General features: G+C 38.4%; 1 protein-coding gene across 4 annotated transcripts in view; it reads left to right on the top strand.

Moving 5' to 3' along the window:
- CTBP1 (C-terminal binding protein 1) overlaps positions 1 to 20,758 on the top strand; it is a 243,836-nt gene that overhangs the window by 48,187 nt on the left and 174,891 nt on the right. For all 4 annotated transcript variants that reach the window (XM_027699938.1, XM_027699940.1, XM_027699937.1 and 1 more), the window contains exon 2: positions 7,947 to 8,106. In XM_027699938.1, the coding sequence (XP_027555739.1) occupies positions 8,049 to 8,106 (58 nt within the window). In that variant the 5' untranslated portion in view covers positions 7,947 to 8,048. The remainder of the gene's footprint in view (positions 1 to 7,946; positions 8,107 to 20,758) is intronic.

Raw genomic sequence — 20,758 nt, forward strand, 5'->3', positions numbered from 1 at the left:
TGTAATAATTTTCTGATAGCTTGAGTTTTTCAATGAAGTTTTATTCATGACCTAGAAATCTGAGACAGCAGAGATGCTTCCCATCTGTCTGTAGTCATACACATCTGCAGTAATTCATTTTCAGCAGTGAGTAATTTTTGGCTTGTGGACAGATGTATAATTGAGAGAGAATGCTGCTGAGGAAAAAAAGCTCTGGGAGAAAAACCTTATGGTGAAGACAAATACCTCATAAAAAGCTTCTAATGACAGCATTACTATCATAACCTCTTCTACTGTTTTCACCATATTCCCTGTCAAAAAGACCATTTTACAGTCCTGTGCCACAAAAATAAGGGCTTATGATTATTATTTTGTAAGACATTTTATTTGGTGCTGAAGTAATTAAAGACACAATAGTACAGAAAGTATACCACAGTATTAAAAAATAATGGACAATAGGTCAAAAGCCCATAACCTTTGGCGTTAGGTTTTTAGTGGCGTGCTGACAAAGGGTGTTCTTGGCTTTATTTTGAACATTTTTATCAACAGGAAAAAACACCTTCACTTAGAAATAGAGTAAAAACTGATGATGTGTTAAAATAAAAAGAGAAGTGCTGCAGAGCGATCAAGTTTACTTTGATAAGCTGGGGAAGGGCCTAGAAGACATGTTCTAAGAGGAGCAGCTGAGGGAACTGGGAGTGTTTAGTCTGGAGAAGAGGAGGCTCAGGGGACACTACAACACCCTGAAAGGAGGTTGTAGTGAAGGGAGTCGGCCTCTTCTGCTGTGTCTCAAGTGAAAAGATGAGAGGAAATGGCCTCAGATTGCACCAAGGGAGATTCAGATTAGATATTTGAAAACATTTTGTCACTGAAAGAGAGGTCAGGCATTGGAGTAAGTTGCCCAGGGAGGTGGTGGAGTCACCACCTCTGGAAGTTTTCCAGAATTGTCTGGATGTGGCACTTGGGGATTATGGTTTAGGAGTGATTATGGTAATGTTGGGTTGATAGTTGGTCTTGATGATATTGAAAGTCTCTTCCAACCTAGGTGATTCTGTGCAATTGTATTCAGGTTTTAGGTCATAAATACAGAACGAGTACAGAATTGGCTCTGCTCATGGGGCAGAGAACCCCACCCAAAAAAAGAACTGGCTTTGCACTAGTGATGAAAAAAACTTCTGAAGCAAATGCAAACTCTTTTCTTCTTGGTGTGATCCCAGAGTAATCCAAGGATTGTGAAGAAGAGTGGTAAAGGTTCTTCTGCATTGGATGTTGATGCAACTGCTTCTGAAAGGCTTTGCCTTGTTCTAGCACTTGCAGACCAGTACTTTAGTACCTTGCTTGTGAATTTAAAGATGCACAGGTTTGACACAATGTAGGATCAGAAACTTGATGTTCCAGGGGAGTATTGAGGACCTTGGTGTCTGCAAGGAGCTCAAAGGATGGCTTGGTGACACCTAAGAGGTACCTGTGCAAAGAACATCAGGAGTTCTTCCATCTGTCAGGCAAAGCTGCAAGAAAATCTGATGGCTGGAAGTTTAAGCTACACTGACAAGGAAAACAAGCCAGTGATAAAAGACACTTGTGGCTGCAAGAGCTCAGTATGTACTAGGGTGGAGTCTATGGCACTGGCAGTTGTTTAATTATGTTGATTTTCTAGATGTCTCTTGGGCTCTATGTTGGAGACACTGTCAGCTTGATGATTCCATCAGTATCTTTTGGGCACAGCGGCACTAACTTGTCTTAGTTTTATTTTGTCTTGGGATGTTTTTTGTGCATCCCTGTGAGCTGGGGACCTCACTTCCTGCATGGCTGGATCAGCCCATTTAGTGGAGTATCTCTACATTTCCTAAGAGTGTAAGGGGTACCTGTGTGTCAGAAGGGGCTGCAGGTCCATCTGCCCTGTGTCTTGGCTCCAAAAGTGGCCACTGGTGTAGGATTAAAGAAAGCATCGTGTTTGTTCTGCTCTTGCTCTTAATGAAGCATCTCATTTCTTGGCAAATGTTGGGTGCTGAGCTAAAGGGACATTTGGGCAGTGGAACACAGAGCTGTGTACGAGAACAAAGCACACACTGACATTCTCCCTGCCTTTGGCATTTACCAGCTTATGGATTTCTGATCTGGGTTGTTGTTGTGACTGTTATTATCAGTATGGGTTTTCCATAAACTTGTCTTATCCCTTTTAAGAACCACTTAAAGCTTTGGCATCCACAATACCTATGACACTAGATGTTACAATTTAATTACATACTCCATGACGAAGATTCCTGTTGTTTTTAATATTCTGACTTGCTATTTCACTCTGTGCTCCCTAGACATTGAGTTGAGGCATAGTGTGTATTTTGTATGTATTTGTTGTATTTCCCACAGTTGTATCAGCTTCAGGCTGGGGGGATTTTTCAGCAAGCTATTCCATGCCTTGGACCATACTTACTGCCTGTCCAGGCACTTTTTCTAATCCTCCATCTTTTTTGAGATAAATGCATCTTAGGTTTTGGTAATGCCATTAGAATATTTGGGGATTTAGTCCTTTTCTGAGTATCTAACTTGCTTTTTGGTGTTTAATTCAGTAGTGGCCTCATTTTTGTGATTAATTTATTGTTCTTGAAGCTCCCTGTACAGTTTCTCTTAGACTGTGCTGACATCTAATGGTAAGGCAAAGTGGCTTAGCCATACTTAATGGCAAGATAAATTGGCTGACAGACAAATATAATTATATATTTCCTTCTTAATTCGGTATTAGTTTTTGTAAGACAAGATGGAATAACTTGAATTTTTGCACAGAAAGTCTGACATATTCTTTTTCTTCTGGCAATTAATCTCTTTTTGTTCTGCTCAATGGGCCATACTTATTTTTAAGTGTAGCTTAAATCTTTGCAAGAATAGCTTTGAGTACAGTGAAAGTGAGGTGATGGTTTCATACTGCAGAAAGTTTTAGTGTAAGTCACAGGATCTCCAGAAAAGGATATAAAATATGAGAACAAAAGTGTCCTCCAGAACTTCAGAACAGGATATTCCAGTGTTGTTGTAACAGTCTAATTTTTGCTGCATTTTGAAGAAACACCCAAACAAAAGTATTTGTCCTCTTTTACTCATCCTCCTATTTGAGGTTCCTTCATATCTTTAATTGGACATTTTTCAAACTTTTATTGATAAGTACCTTGTAATAATACTTTTAGAAATGGAATCTAGAAAGGAAAAAAAATTAGTTCAGATGTTAATCTTTCAGTTCTATTCTATGTTTAGGTGTAGCCCATTGTATAACTTTGAGACATAAGCATCACTCAACTTCCATTATGAAACATCATTCCTCTCATCCAAGATTTGTCTTATACAGACCCAATACTGCTACTATTGACATTAGAAAGGTTCAACTACAAATTGTAGAGCTTTTTCAAGTAGAGCATTTCTCTCTTGTGTCATCAGCTTTATTTTTCCTTTTTTAAGTTACAGCCCATCTCTTGCCATAGCCTCACAAAGTTCACCTCTTTACTATGTAAATACATCTTTAAGTTAATGTTCAGATAAAACAAATCTCTCTTAGAATTTTTACATAGTTTTGCTTCATGCTATTCATCAACTTGATGATATCCTCTCTTTTGCATAAGTCATAGCCTGTCCTTTAACCAAACAAGGAGAAAACCTGAAACTTGAAACTTAACTTTTAAGGAACATCAGTAATTGTTATGGAGTGAGTAATTCTCATTTGTGGTTTGTACAGGGAGTTAGGTTTGCAGAAGAGCTTGCTACTTCATGCGTTGGGAAGAGCAGAGTCCCTAAAATAGAGTTCTGAATTTCAGAGTGTGTGGCTTAAATTCGTACTCTGGTGCTCTGCTTTTAGCTGCACAAGCTGGGAAACACAGATTATCCCACAGAATATCTCTGATGTCTCTGAGGACTGTGACTGTTTAACCATGAAATCTTAGGTATCATTGACTTGGATATTAAGAAGACATTTTTATAGTGAGGGTGATGAGGCACTGGAACAGTTGCCTAGAGAAGTTGTGGAGGCTTTATTACTGGAAGTGTTCAAGGCCAGGTTGGATGGGGATTTGAGCAACCTGGTTTAGGGGAAGGTGTCCCTGCCCATGGCCCCATGGCAGGAGGGTTGGAACTGGATGGTCTGTTTACTAATTGAAACAAACAGTTACTTCAAAATGTATAATTCTTTGGGATAATTAAAATATTTTTAACATGAGGATCAACACTTCGATTGTATTTACTTATTGCTTCCAAGACTGTGCAGAGTGGCCATTTCAAGGCTTCTGAGGTGTCATGGAAAATAGAGATGTTACTGGTTTGGGTGGGAAGGAATGAGGAGCAAAGCATTAGTGTGGGTTGTCTTGGAAAATTGTCTAATTTTTTATCATCAAAACTTATGGCACTGCAATTTCGAATATAAACTCAGAATAACCTTATATTATACTTTTTGATATCATTAGTAGAAAGAAAAAATATTTCAATAACTCAATATAGTTTCGGACCAAGGAGCATGTACTAAAATGGCTAAATTAAGGGAAGGTTGAGATTCTCAAGGGTAACAAAAATCTTCCTGACCTTATTCTCAATGCATTAATGATCTGCCAGTGAATTTCATTTCTGTTTTGCATTTCTTAAGCTTCATCATCTGATTTGGGATGGCCTACAAATCTCTGCCTGCAACTGGCAGTGAGGCAAAGGTAGAAATCCGTCTTTTGCAGTTCGTACCTCTGTAGGTGAGAGTCTGCTCAGATGTGTTTGCTCTCTGAATATTTTTGCGAGTGGGGAAACTAATCTGGGGTGATGAATGACCCACTCTAGTTTTTCTGTTAAGCTTTTCCCACTTGTTCAGGTCCAGTGGAAACACAATCTGGTCCATGCAGAATTCTCCCATGAGACCAATGCAGAGGAAATGGTCCTGCACTGCACGCTCCAACCTTTAGGGTTTGAGAGGGGTTCTTCCCTGATAATGTGGAATTTGTCTCAACCCACACATGTACTCTGTGTGTATAAACAGCCTACTGGTTTGCTTTTCTTAAAAAAAAAAGGGGGGAGGGGAAATTTCTTAGTTTGCTTCCTTTTCATCCTCTGATCACCCAAGATCATGGGTTTTGAATGGACCTTCCTTCAAATCTTCTCAGTCATGTTTATCCTATACTCATTACCAGTGTTATCTGTTTTGAAAACTGAAATCAAAGTTGACTTATTTGTATCACTTCTGTTTTAGCCTGTAGGATTTGCTCACTCTCCTAGAAACATGTTGGAGAATCCCTCTTCCTTTTATCTTGAAGTCTCAGAAAGAGTAAAGCTCTTCCTTTCTTAAGAAAGAGCGAAATGCTCCAGACTGCAATGCCCAGAGGCATCTTCCCTTTAAAAATACACTGGAATCGTCTTCTTAACAGAAAGAAAAAACTCTGATATTGTTTTCAACTGAGTATATTTTACTCTAAAATGTCTACTGCTTACAAGGGTTCTGTGCATTGCTGGTATCTCAGCTACTACCTGACATATATGCTAAGCACTATATATTCATAAATCACTTGGATTCTCACCTTATCCTAAAATATTGAACTACAGAAGTCTGATGTTAAATACTCTTTGGTATTTGGTGTTCAGATTTTTAATTCATTAGGCAGTGTGCTTGTATTTTTAGTGAATTTCTCAAATACAATTATTCATGTTGTGGTTTGGTAATTGCAGTAACTAACGCTTCTATAATTATAAGGCTTTTGTTTTGCTGGGAAATGCTTCCCATATCATCATCTCCTCTTTGTGTTGGAACATGATGTACAATAAAACCGTATGAGGGTTCAACTTACAATGGTGTTAACACGTTAATTTAATTTTTTGCTCAAATTTTTTTTAAACTTATGACAACTTACTATCAATAAAATATTTTTTAAACAATGTTTAAAAGAAAAAAACCTACTTGATTTATATGGTATGCTTTGAAGCTACTGTAGACAGATAGAAAACATCTGGTGACACATTCAGTGGTAGGTCAATAGTTACAGATGGTCTGTTTTTTACAGCTGTCATCCAGCTTTGCATGCAGAGTGACTACAGTGGAAAAATCTTTTGCTGAATGAATAAACAAAACAGCACAAGGAGGCCAGCAGGCATATATGTTTCTACAAGATGGGAAATTAAATAAGCTATAAAAATTTAAACCAAGACTAGTGTTTAAAATGTTCATTATGTTCTGGTTTGGTTTTTATCCCTTAGATCTTTCTATGTGGTTATTGAAGTGATAAGCAAATAAATTCAAGACTATTTTAGGACTGATCCTCTGCACAAGTTTAGGGTATTGGCTTCAGCAATGACTGGTGGTTATATTGTTGGCTTTTAAGGCTTCAAAATCCATGTTAGATTTGATGTAATGCTCATGCAGTCTTGTAACAGAGCCACATTGAATATTGAAGAATGTCGTATTTTTGTAGAATATAAATGTTGGGAAATGTAAGAGAATTTCAAAAATGGCAGTATTCTTTTTGGTTTTTAAAGATTTAAAAAATGGGGTTCTACATTCTTCATCAACTTCTTTTCCTCTATAGATGATAGGATGTTATATTCAGCTGTAGTCAGACATTATGCAAAACATCAGAAGAATCTTAAATCTGAGGATAAAGAAAAAGAGGTGTGGGGGGAAAGCGAAGAGGAGGATGAGGCTAAATGAGTGTTAAAAGCATGGTGAATGTTGCACATTAACTCCATTTTAAATGAGAAAAAAACCCAAACCCACAAAGAAAAGAACTCTGTTAGAAGTCCAAATGCACCAAGCCAGGTAGCTCTGATAAAGATACTTATTTTAATGGAAATGTGCAGTTCTTGATATTCAAAATATTTTTATCATTTCACTCAGAGTGCATGAATATTGATCATATGTTGAAGTGTGCCTGTGTTTGGTTTTAGTAGAGCTCAGCCTCTAGAAAGAAACAAGCAGATTTCTAGGTTCAGTCACTTGTAAGGCTCTTTAATCCTATCCACTGATGTTGAAAGCTGTTGAGCAGGAATAAAAAGGAACAGGGAGGTGGATTATTTGGCTCAGTTTAGTCTGTGTAATACAGTGTGGTCTGAGTTTGTTTCTCAAAGGCTGCTGAAACATTTAAAGGTGGATAAAAGTGGTGCTCTGACTATGCTTTTTAGAGGATCTGGATCGTTTTTCCCCATCCACTTGCTCATGTGCATTTTATATTCTAATGCTATGATTGGACTGTCACTGAGGGATTTTTTTCTTCCCTCTCACCCCATCCCCCCCTTCCTGCTTCTCAGTGGTTTGGCTTGAAATGCAGACTGCTTGTTGCAATACCCTCACGCTGTCTTGCCCAGCTACACGGGATCTGAAAAGTGCTTAGCTGTATTTGCTGCCAAAGAGCTTGCCTAGTCATGCATAAACCTGCTTTAAATGCCATTTGGTTGATATAGATGTTGGCATTCTGTGTTGTCTCCGTGATGCATTTCCTTGTGTCTGTGCCCCTTGACCTGTTTCCGTCAACTCCCAAGTTGAAACTCTGGTTTCCTTCATCATCGAGGGCTTAAAAGTTAAGAACGAAAAGAGCATTTTCTCTCCCTGCGAGCTTTGCGATGCAAAATTGTGGCTTTCCAGCTTCCTTTGAGGTGAACACATTTCTGTCATTTTATGGGAATCGTGTGCCTGTGCCCGTCCAGGATACCTGCGTTGGCTGGGGGGGTTGTTCAGTGAAAGGGCAAAAAAGTATTTGACAGTCAAAAGGCAGAAAACAGCAGCTGTTTCGGAGCATTTCTACACTGGCTTGTCTGAGCTGTGCCCTGTGCTTTGCATCTCTCTGTGCTTAAAAAGCAGTTTGTTGTGAAATACCACATTACCTAATATGTTTTAAGAACTTTATGGGTTTTTTTTTTAGTTCTTTAGAATACGTGTAGATCATCTTTCTGGAAAGAGGTGCCAAAAAAAAAAAAAGAAGAAAACCGGTGTGTTTTACAGTTTAATAATTTTATCTTTCTGTTCACAGGTGAAAATAAGTTTATAAAAGACTGAGCATTTCTGACTGGTGGCTGGTGTGAGGAGACCATCACCAAGCTGTGTGGGGACGTTCTTTTGAGCTTCCACTCTTATGTCTCTAATGGACAAACACAAAGTGAAGCGACAACGTCTGGATCGCATATTTGAAGGTTGGGCATTTCAATTTCTAATGTTAACTGTGTTAATTTTGTGGATTACTGATATTTCTGAAGGCTGGAACTCTTTTTTTTCGGTCATTCAGTGTATATTTAATTGGTTACAGTTCCTGTTGAGATGATACTGACTGTGCACAAATGCTGAAAACAGATCTAGGCAAATAAAAGCAAGTAGAGTGTGAACTATTCTACAGTTGAGTTTGCTTTCATCTTAGTATTTTACAACATTCTGCTCAGACATTGTGAAAGATTGTGGTTTTATATAAAATAACAATCTTAAAAGGCTAAGATGACCACATAGTGCTCTCAAGGGTCTTTATCTACAGGCTTGCTCCATGTAGATTGATTTAACAGCCTGTATCTGATCCTTGAAAGGAAGTAAAAAAATCAAGTGAAAGCAAAATATAAAAAAAAAAATTGCAGAAGGACCCCAAACTTTAATGAATATTAATAAAAATAGCCTGAATTCTAGTGAAAGGGAGGTAATAGTTTGGGTATGTCATTTTACCTTAAGTCACAAATGACAAATTTTATATTCGTGGTATTCTCTGCAAATGTGCTTTTAGAGCTGGTGTGAAAGCAGGTCGAAGGATAAGGTGTACTATTTATAAGAATATTCATGAATGATTTGGACTAAATTTTTATACTAAGATCTTAGATCCTCTTTAAAATGCAAGAAAACAGTTAATTTCATTTTGACACGATGGGTGTCAGTGTACAGACTCGTGGACACATGGTCTCTGTATTGTGTCTAAGGCTGAAGCAGTGAACTGCAGGTGAAACATGTTCTCCTCCACACATTGGTCTTGAGACTCTTATGGCAGCTGTGTCGTGTGAGCAGATGATTTCTTTGTCTTTTCCCCTTCCTTTATGCCAATATGAGTGTGACCATATAATGTGCTACATTGAGGAGATGACTCATACTAAAACCACCTTTTTTTGTTGGTATATTTTCCATTTAGGTAAATTCCTTGGTCCAGGTCACTGTTCTGCTGACAAAGCAGTTGCATGGAAGGGGCAGTTGGAAAATGTCAGTGGGGTTGCTGGGACTGTTTAGCCTAATGTGGCCAGAGAAGGAGACATTTTATCCAAGTATCAAAGGGTGCAGTTCCACATTGGGTTTGGGTGATTAATCTCCTTGTTAGTCTCTTCTAAAACTGGCCAAGCCCAACCATGGTTGTCAGGTCCCACCTAGACTGGTTGGCCAAGTGGCCAGTTGAATCTGCTCACTGGAGACTAATCCCTGCTCAGAGAAATGGGGAACTGACTGCTGAGGACAGGGAAATTGTGAAAGCTGCCCCCACTTTCTGGACAGCTCTACTGTTGGATCAGCTAGAAATGATCAAGGTGTGTGCTGATGCAATGCATGGTCATCTTCTCTGCTCCCAGTCTCGGGTCCTCTTCCTACAGTCTCTGTATCTGACTCTTCAATAAAAAATGGAGGATATTAACCCTTTTTGATTGGTTGGTTTTGGCCTGTGTTAGTCAGATGAATCAGCAAATTGTGAAGAGGAATGAGAAACCTGTCCCTTTTGATGGCAACCAGCAGTCAGATCAGCTCAACCCCCTCGGTGCAATTTCAGCCTCCTTGTGGGCTCACGTTGAGCAGCAGAACAACTTAAGAGGGCAAGAAAGTCTGTGATGATGTGGGAAGGAATGTTGCCAGGGACAGAGGTGACAGACCAGCAGCCACTGTGACTGAAATAGCAGTGGCTTCCCCCAGGCTTCGTGCTCACATCTAGTGATGCTGTTTAATCAGCGCCTTTTGTCTGTCTTGTTTTTCCCAGCTCTGCACAATTCACTGCGTCCTACGGTGAAATCTGTGCGGCCATGCAGGGCAGGGAATTGATCCAGTTGGAAAATAACGTAGGGAAAAAAGTTGTTTTAGCCACCTCTGCTTCCTAATCCCATTTACCATGTGCTAGACAAATGGCCAGGTTGGGAAAATAGAGTGGGAAGACAAGGCAGAAGATGGTCAGGAGGAGAAGAGGTGAAACAATGGATAAGGAAACATGCTTGGAATTTTATGGTTATGGGAACCCAATTTGGCTCTTTAAAGTGTTTGAGCTGTGTGCTGCTCTTGAGTGTCTGTGTGCCCAAATGTTCTTTGAGGCTTGTAAGCACATCTCTCTGGTGGATCATTTTAAATTGCTATCCCTGCAATTGCGTCAAGTGGGATAAAAACTAGGGGGCTGGTTTGTTATAGAATGGCTTTTTTATACATATGGTCCTGTTCAGGTTTAAAAATTAAATATTCAGAACAGTTCTCTAATGTATGTGCCTTTGATAACATAACCTAAGTATTTTATATTTTGGAAATATGCATAATGTTTTACAAAGCTCAGGAAATGTAATGCGCTATTATATAGGTGGTTTATCTTCTCTGTCAGCTTTTTTGTTTATCAATCTGTACATAGCTTTCTTCTTTTGAACTTTCCCTCAGAAGAGAATTATTTTTCAGGTGCATTTTATTTTTATTGCAAGTTCACTTACAAATAGGCTGCAATAATTTGCTAACTACTACTAACTATGTATTTTTTTATAAATGGTTGAACATAATATGTGATGGGCAGACATTAATATATTACTTTATCCATAAAGAAACACTAGTGCCATTCTGGTGGTGCCATATAGCATTTCATCACCGTCTGTATCCCTCTTGAAGGAGGAGATATAACAACTTGAAGTTCAGGTTTTGAAAAATGAACCAGATCCCCAAACTGAAATGCTCCCACTGGGAACATGACCCAGGATTGCACACAGCTTTTCCTGTGGGGTTCGTGGGTTACCACATGTGCTCTGGGAAGTTGGATAACTGTACAGGTACTATGTTATTGGAGTTGATCTGCTTCCCTATGCCTTTAGGTAATTTGCACACTTGCTTGTAGTAACTAATCATGCAAATTAAGCAAACTGAACAGGCAGCACTGGATTTCCTATTACCTTGTGAGCCAAGGATAGTATGGCAGTAGTACTGATAAATTTCAGTTGATACTCAGTGCAAAAAAACCCTCCTGTTTCTGTTACTTTGGGAGCAATTAGTCCTCTCTTAATGTAGCTGAGTGAGTGATTTTGTCTCTGAGGTACCTGTGATTCCCCTCAGTGACTTCTTAAATATCAAATTGAATATTTACTTTTAATCCCGAAGCTGCATGCAATTATATTTTCGTGCACATTTCAATGCTGTTGAAGATTGTCCCTTGAAAAAGCCAGATGGTAAATTCTGGTTTCTAACTTCCTCCAGTAGCTGTGAATTATACTTAGGCATAAGGACATGATTTGGGGCGCTCTGAGATGCTAATATTAATCTCACTTCACAATTTATAAAATAACATTTAGGATTCTTCCCTTGAAGATAAATGGTATCAAGGCATGTGAAAGCTTAATTAGTTACTGATTATATTGTTCTTTGTCCCCCTCTCCGGTGATGCTGGTGATTGCAAAGCATAATTATAGTAGTATACATTTGGCAGAACAGTTGGAAGTGTCACAGTGCAAAAATAAAATGTGTTCATTTTGTGGGTAATTTGAAAAATTCAAAATGTTTTTGGCATTTTGAAAAGTTGTTATCTCTAATTAAGGTATTATTGTGCTTTATATTGTAGCAAACTGTAAACAATGCTGTGTATTTGCTTATATTCTAGAAATCCTTAATTAAATGTGTGTATGTTTCACTGACCCTTCCTTGGAAGTTACCTTGGAGTGTCTGACCTCTGTTGCATTTGCTGGGCACCAATAGATGTAGCAGGAGGGAACAGGAGGCGACTGCATGTGGGGAAAATTTTGCATTGTCTGAATTGTCTGTGAAGGGGCTTGATGAGCACAGTGAATTTGCTCTAAATACATCATATTGTATAATACATAGTGCTCAGGCAGCCACTGCTTTCCAAGCTTTAGGGAACTCTTTGCAGGGGGAGCTTAGGGACACTGGTGGAACTGGGAGGAGGAAAGGGGTGTCTCCTCTCTCATTCCACCTTGCTTGTTTACACAGGTAATAGGGGTTAAACTACAGCACAATACTGGAAATGAAACTGCAAAACTGAGAGTGACTTTTCCAGTTTGATAATTGCTTGGAACCAGAAATTTCTTCCCAGAGCACCTCATGTGATGTTTATACAGCAAAGACTGCAGCATGTGCAAGTACAAGTCTGTGAAGACCCTATCTGCCCCCAGACAGATGTTCTTTTTAAAAGTTTTTTTCTAATTCTGCTTTTAAGGAGGCAAAAAGCGTCTTAGCACACCTGAGAATTCTCAAACCTTTATTTCAAGTCTTTTCTTTTTCCTTTTTATGCAGCACTAGTATTCATCTGCAGGTTATTCTTTATACACCTTGCCTCATCCTTTTTAAAAGTGCCCAGAAGAAAACTTGAAATGTTTTTTAGCTGTTTTAACAGTGCCACTTTGTTACCTAAGGAAAGAAGGGTTGGCCAGGAATTGAATCATGAATTGGAAAATAAAGTGCATATTAATGGGATGAATTTCTGAAATTTCAGATAAAATCTCTCATCTTTGCTTTTATGAAGGGCAGCCTTTCTTTGGGAACGTTTGATTACTGGCAAATACCCAAGTGTGACACATTTTGAAGGACAGTAAAAGTGCACGATAAATGAATAGTTTCTTTTCAAGGACATAGCCTAGGCTTTCTTTCCCTGTAAGAAAACATCCATGTTTTTAGAGCTTCGTTTTTTGCTTGTTGTGCTATATTACATGAGATTCAATAAGATGAATCTTCCTCAGGGTTGATCTGGTATGGTGATAGTTCCAGGAGGAATGCAGAGAAAAAAAAGCAGGTATGAATTGAATTTTGCTGTCTTTCCAAATTGATAAAGAAATCTCAAAATACAGAGTGACTTAGTTTAAAAAGTGCATTCTCTTTCCTGTTTTTTTTTTTTTGCTTGTGCATGTAATAGCTTGGCTTCTTAACAAGTGGAAAGTACCAGATTGACAAATACCAAGTGTTTTTTCATGACCACTGATGGGTCCTATCTGGGTGGTGTAAACTGTGATTTGACCTCTTGCAGTTGTGAAATTAGGCAGTTAAGTTTTCTGCATATTAATAGGGGAGATGGCCTACTTAGGCAAGGTCTGGGTTCTCCCTGAATGTGAAAAAGGCTTTTTACTAAAGGTGGTATGTACTATGTAAGTTGATCATAAATAAAAGGAAGGAGGAATAAATGTTTGCAGGCAGTGAGTGCCCTTAGCTCTTTCTGACGTGAGAATTGCAGATGTCAAGTTCTTTGGAGAAGGAGATAATCAGTTTTCTTAACTGACATCCAAATTTGAAAATGTTCTTTGTTGTCTCACTTGCTACAGATACCAGAGAAAGAAAGGAAATAGTACAATGTGCAGATGAGTTTTCTTTATGCTGACTGATCTGAGTACTAGGCACGCTAAATATGCCAAGTGTTTCTTAAAAAAAAGAATTAATGGGCTGCCTAGTTGCTTGGTGTCTTTGACAGACTTTAGAAGGCAGCTTAGTGAAGGATTAGGGCAGCAGAGGGAGCTAAAAGATTCCTAATATTTTATCATTTGTTTCCTAAGTCAAAGTCGCTTCTTTATAAAGTACCAATTAACCTTTGCAAAAATGTAATTTTCTAACCTTAAGTGCCTTCAGCAAATACATAAGGGTTCGAACTGGAGAAAATTCCTTTTCTCCCTAGAAATCCAGTATAAATTAAATTAGGAATCAGGTAGTAAAAGCTACCAAAATCTTTCTGCAGGAACAGCTATCAAACCTTTCAACTGTAACAAATGAAAGTGTTTAAGCAAGCAGAGTTTTCTATGGATAACCTAAGCAGAATATTCTATGAAAAAATCAAGTTATTTTCAGATACAAGTGTTTTAACATAAAAATACACACTTTCATGTGTTTCATACAAGCGTCGTTTAACAATTCAACACAGTTTGTGTTTTGCTTGTAAGAACTTTGAAAATATTTTTGAGTATTTGGTAATATAGAGAATTAGGTAAAAGTTGCCTGCAAAGAACAGGAAGGCTGTTCAAAGGACTAAGATAAGTTGACTTTGAAATAATAAAATTAAAATGGTGCTACCATGAATCGTCACATAACGAGATCATTTGCCACTTCCCAAATACTAAGGAAAATTATCTTTATATTTGGGGTGTGTTTACCCTAATGAAAAAACATTCTTTATCTCATTAGAATTATAGTTGAAATGCTTATGCACAGGCTTATGTTTGGTTTCTGGTTTTGTCCTTAATATCAGTATTTACTGTGCAAGGTGGTTTTGGCTTTCTTTTGGGCTTGCTGCAGTCACCTGCTTTTGTGATTTGAGTCTTCAGGGTGTGCTCCCTAAGCAGCTTTTGGATTTGCATGCACTCAGCTACTACAATGTTCCACACATATTACTAGCAGCAATGCAAGCTGTATGAAAAAAGAATTAGCTAAAAGCCCATTTTGCCCTAAATGATACTAAAGAGTAGCTGCTAATGAAAAGCATTACTTCAACAAGAAAACTGGGAAAAAAAAGAAACCATATGGAGAAAGGAATCTCAGTGAGATTTTTAATTTTTGTTGAAACATTCAGGTTACTGACTCAAGTTATGAATGTTTTAAAGAAAAACTGTGTTTTTGTGCAGTCCAGCATTATATATTTTATCTGTATTGCTACATTTTGATTGGTATATTGAGATAAAATACACTGCTTGCTTATGACAGCAGCTGTGTTCAGCTGTGATATATCCACAACACCGCACCTTGACGCTAGAATGAAGTCAGAATAGTTTCCTTTAATGTTGGTGTCAAAGACAGTTTTAAGTACAGAAAATAATATAGCATGACACTAGTTTTACAGGGTTGTAATAATTGTATTTGTAGTATCATAGATATTTGAGTCAAAATCCAGTATGTAACTACAGCTCATCATCTGATTCCTGAATAGTCTTCAGAGAATTTAAAAAGTATTTTCAGACTTCATATTTACCTCTTATACAGTGCGGATGAGTGCCTGGTAAAATTTTTAAAAGCTTTAGAAGTACTTGGTAATATGTACTTATTTCTGCCTGAGGTCAGGGAAGATGCACTGGAAGGCCTTGATTTATATGTAGCTTTACACTGTGCTCTGAAAAAACTGAGTCGAGCAAAGATTAAGTGTCTAGGTAAACATACTGAAAAATTTAAGTAGTCATCTAATTAAAGCAGTTGTGTTCAGCTTTCACAGAGGCAGTTCCCATCCTCAGGGAAGTGCAGTCTGAGATGTAAAAAAGGATTTTATTTTGTTTCCTGCCCTAGTGCAGTCAGGAGTGTGATTATGCAAGTGGAAACAAGAAAATAGAAGTGGAGACAGTCTTCCAGTGCTGGAGGCATCTGCTGCTCCATCCTTGTGTCCTTGTTCCACGAGGTCAGTACTGAACTTGAAGGGTACCTCTCCTTAAACAGGAGGAATTGCATGCAGGCTTTGCCAGGGGAAGAGTATCTTGGAGAGATGTCTCTCCTCCTTAGAAAAGTCATTGTGATCTGATGAACAGGTCATTTGGAGTTAAGAAACCTGTGTTTTATCTGGTAGTTCTTCCAAAGTCAGGTAGCAGGTTAGAAAACAAAAGCTGCCTCTGTACCTTTTCTTTTTCTGTGACAGAAAACAGCCTGTTGGAGAATTTCAGAGCTACTGGGATATAAATAGCAGCAGGCTGCTGTAATACTCTTGGAATCCCTTTAAAAGGGAGGCTTTGCTAATTGTGAAAGTACCTGGCATTTGCCTCAGGTGAAAGCACACCCATTGGTACCACTGGAGATCCACAACCCTGCAGTGATTCATGACCCTGCTCAGATACTGAAATAAAAACGTTCCTTCTTCCTTTCCTGTGAGAACTAAATTTAAATTGCTTGTGACTTTGAGCAGATGTGTTTGGGACTTTTTTTTTAAAGGCAGAAATTAGCTGTTAAAAATTACTCATGTTTCCCTTTTCCTGGTGTTTATTTTTCAAAGTATCATCCTATGCACTGAATTTTCAAACCTGTCATTCTGTCATTTAAATGGAGACACACCAAAAAAACATGCCAAAAATTACAGGTAATGGCAGTAGGACAGCAAAAGATGAAGAGTAAAGACTCTTTATTCTTTTGATCCTGCCTCTATTTTTCAGAAAGTTTCCTTGTGTGCTAGATGATGACACTCAAATACAATTAGACTCTGACTCCTGCTAATAGGTAATCAAGAATAATTATAAGTGTTAATTAAATACACGATAAATGTCTCTTTTTGTCAAGGAGTGCACATTTGAAGAAATAGTTTTATTAAGTGCTAAGAAAACTTTTTTTTCCCAGGCACTTTTATCACTGTTTTCTTATTCCCTGCTGTTCCTTTCTGTCTTGATTGTATCAGTCATAGGCATGTGGTGTTTTCCTGGGTATCAAATACCACTTAGGCAGGTGCTGCTTAGTTTCCACAACATCTGCCAGTCATTTTTGGTGGTGGTTGTTAGTTTAGCCAACCTGCAGATGGTCATCTTTGCCTGTTTGTGTGGTGCTCCACAAACTCCCATCCTTGTTCCCCGAGTGCTGCTCTGCGCTTACGTGCAGGCATCCCCAATTTATCAAACTCAAATAATTTAGTAACACTTCTTCTTGCAACAAACAAAAGCAGCTGTGCTCTAGCTGTCCTTATCTGCATGAATGCATAGATTGTAAAGGGCTTTCCTGACCAACAAGACAAAAGTTTAGGATTTCAAACTGGAATTTAGGGCATGTAAGTCAGAAGGACTAGACGCTGATGTTTAGAAACAATATAATAATGCAGAGAATGAATTAGTTACCATAGCAACTGCTTTGTTTTAATAATTTGGTGGGGAAATGAATAGAAGGAGCTCGGAAAGAAGTAGTAGGAATCTTAATTACATGTTGTGCAACGTGAGTGGCTTTGTTCATTAATAGTGAAAATTAATTTGATTTTATAACAGATTGAAGAATGAACGTATAAGTTTTACTTTGGAAGGGCAATAAGAATGATTTACGGGTTTTTTTATTCTTATTTTTTCCGCCCCCTGGGGAAAAATATAATCACATTTTACATTTTATTATGGCAATGCAGATTATTGATTTCTTAACAATAAAACATGCTCAATATGCTGCATTGTAAGTGTGGCTTCAATCTATGTGCTGTGATTTGTTGCCTGGCAGTTGTTGGCAGCCTAGCAACATGCTTCAGTCCAGATCTGAAAAGGATATAGACACTCAAAGTTAGGAGTTACAGGGAAGGCAGGTTTCTCAGTATTTCAAAACCCACCTAAAATCATCAATACCTTGAAATCCCTTTGCACTTTATGGATGGCTTTCAAGTACCCTCTGTGCTTCAAGATCACAGAATCACAGAATGGTTTGTCTTGGAAGGGACCTTAAAGATCATCTGGTTCCAATGCCCTGCCAGGGGCAGGAACACCTTCCACTAGACCAGGTTGCTCAAAGCCCTGACCCTGAAGATCATCTTAACTTTCTTTCCCCTTGCAGGTTTGAGCAGTTTAATGTGCATTTTTTGCTCGAGACAAGGCAGGATCCTCAAACTGCATTAGCTCTTTTGGAGGCAGATGCACAGCAAGCAAAACCCTTCTGCGATCACATGCAGCACACATCAGCTGGAGCCCGTTTTGCAGAAAGATAGTGGGCATGGTGGTGCTTTATTCCAGAAATTCCCGTGCAGGGCATGTCCCAGCACCTCTCCTAAGGCAGCAGTTGGCTGGGTTGGAGATGCCTCTGTGCTGGTGAGTCAGTCTGTGTCCAGAGACCGGCTGGTGTCGTGGAAGGGATTACTGCTCGTGTCCTACCATAGCCATTCATAAAGCAGGGCCTCTAATTTGAGTTTATCTTCTCATCTGGTGCCCCTTTTTTTTTTTTTCTTGTCCTTAATGAAACTTGCAGGAACTTAATTCTCCTTGAGACTAGTGTCAGCTTTTGGCTGAAATTTGCTAGTCAGTTAAGGATTTAATTAAAGAGGGCCCAGCAGGTAGATGGACAGATGCAATTAGGTAAGCCTGACTTCCTTTGAAAATCTGTCTGAAAGGTGCTTAGATATTGCAGACAGAAACAAAAAGTGCCACTTGGTTATTCCTTGGCCAAGGACAGAGATGTCCATTACCAGACTCAAATCACGTTCCCTCCCTAGACCAGGGAGTCTGAAAGTTGTTTCTACAAAGTGGCACCGCTTTTAACGGTGTCTCTCCAATAGGCAAGAGGGTCTTCTCATGAACAGGGAAACTTTCTGTTCTAGGCTACCATCAGTCCAAAGAAGATTAGCTTTTTGAAGGGAGGTTTGTTACCCTTTCTCTGTGGTTTTCTGCTATCTATGTGCCAGGTGATGCCAGATCAACTCATTCTGTCAGCAAAAAAAAAATGGGATAACTGAGCTCAGTAATGGCTCAGGAAGGGAAATTCAAGCTTCTCTGTTTCTAGTGCTTCTGTGTATATGATTTTTGAATGGAGATTTAAAGCTGTGGACTGTCTTTTCTTTGAGGTGAGGCCCCCCTCTCTGGGCTATTCATGTCCTTGCCTCCTTCTATCTAGTCTCATAAGAAACTTGCCCTGATAAAGTATTTCTAAAAGCAGTGTATCATGCCTCCAGAATGTTTTCTTCATTTTCCCCTTCTTCTTAGCTGTATCTTAACAAGATTAAATTGTGATACTTTTGGAATAAATGCCAGCTTGGTTTGAACTTTCCTTGGGTCCTAATCCTTCACTAGAATTCTGAAATGTTTGTTATTATAATCTTAAAGATTACAAAATCCTTTCCTGTTTAATTTTTGTGTGTCCGTCTGTGAAACTTCTGAAAATGTCAGAAGATTAGATGAGTTTTGCCCCCTGTCCAAGATGTTGATGCATGGAAGTAAAAGGAAGTTCATTCCAGAGCTGCAAACATCCAGTGAAGAATTTTTTAGCCAGTTGCTTGGTTTTATCTGTGTTAACCATAAATCAGTGGTTATCTTACAGGTTCCTTGTGAGTACAGTAATCAACAGCATTATTGTATCCTGGAATAGTTGGTGAAAGAAGCTTCAGAGCAACTCCTTAAAGGGTTTGGTGTACCAAGGGAGTAGCATTGGTGCATTTGCTGATATAGGGTGGTTTTGCAGTCAAATGTGGTCTTTATCTGCCTTGCCCCCTGCAATTCTGAGTCTTTTGCTTTTCTGGTTCTCTTTTCTAGTGAGGGAATAAAATAATTTTTATTTCATTCCTTGTTTTCTGATGTTTCTTAAATTAATCTTTGTGATATGTATATTTTGCTTGGTGATACACAAGTGGATTTCCACTGAAATTAATTAGCATTAAATGTTAATTTTTTAAAATTTAATATTCAACTCTATTTCATTCACTCTGATTTTATTGTATTAGTCCTTTTTGAATGGAAGCACATGCAAATATGTTCCTAAAATCAGTTTTCCACATAGTTTAAAAGTATTTAACTGTTTACTAAGTGATCAATTATAGGCCTTTTAGATGAAGAGGACTTGAAGCTCTTTGCAAACAGTGGTATTGACATGATTTAGGTGGGAAAACACTAAGTAGTGTTCCAAAACAACCATCCCTTAGGCTTATGTCTCAAAAGCTAGTGAGGCTGGAGACCTCACGTATGGTGGATTGTTCCATCTCTCATTTTCTGTGCAGAACTGGAGGAAATTCACACTACGGGCACATATTTGAGTCTCTACTTCCAAGTTCCTCGTGGAGAGCACTCCTGCCCTTCCTGAAGTTGTGGATTCTTCCTTTTTAAAAGAAGTACCAGTGGGGTTTTCATGTCACCACCAGTGGTGCCAAAGGCTTGTTCAATACAAGCTGTGGCCTCTCCTGAGCCATGAAGTGCTCCTGAAGGATGATTGATTTGTAGCTCCTGGACATGATGTCATCATCTAATTGAAAAATATATTTGCTAAATGAAGTTTGTTGGATTGTTCTAGATAAAAGTCTTGCATTTCATGCAATTTTAAAAGTTCTTTTTAAGGTTATTTACAAGGCAAACTTGTAACTTACCTTAAACTTGCCTTGACTTACAGGAGAGTTTATCCTGTTGCATTGATAAAATTAGATAGAAAATTTTCAGATAGGAAGATGGAGTTCAAAGTAAAAAAAAGTAGTATAGCCTCATTCTATAAAAGTCACTTATGAATGTTCAATTTAACAACTGTGATAATTGAGCCCAGTTAGCACAGACAAGAGAACATTACATTTTGGAGTACTTATTGAAAATATTCTTTATGCTTCCTCTGAAACTCCTTTTGTGTATATGTGAGTACACATACACAATATAAGTCACTTGAAAATGTAACCAAACATTGTGTATCCAAAAACGAGATATTTTATTTTAAAATGTTTAAACACAGTTATGGTATTCCTGCCACCTGACTCCTTACTCTTGGAGTTACTATGACCTCTGATTTGCTTCAAGTTTGTTTCCATTTAGTGTTTTGTGTCCCTTTACTTGTGCAGTTCTCTGGTCTGGATGAAGTTTGTATCTGTTCCACTTTTTGTTTTTCCTTCATGCCTGAGTATGCCAGAGCTTGTTGTTTTATCAAAGCTGGACTCTGGTTCCTGGAATTCTTTGCCTGTTTGCAACAATTCTGTAGGTCAGAACTGCCATGAAGCTCAGAAATTAAAGCCTTATCAGCATTCCTTTATGGGAACATAGAGGTATATTTTCCCTTGAA

The sequence above is a fragment of the Neopelma chrysocephalum genome, unplaced genomic scaffold, assembly GCF_003984885.1.
Source record: "Neopelma chrysocephalum unplaced genomic scaffold, ASM398488v2 Primary Assembly neopelma1_142, whole genome shotgun sequence".
Lineage (NCBI taxonomy): Eukaryota > Metazoa > Chordata > Aves > Passeriformes > Pipridae > Neopelma > Neopelma chrysocephalum.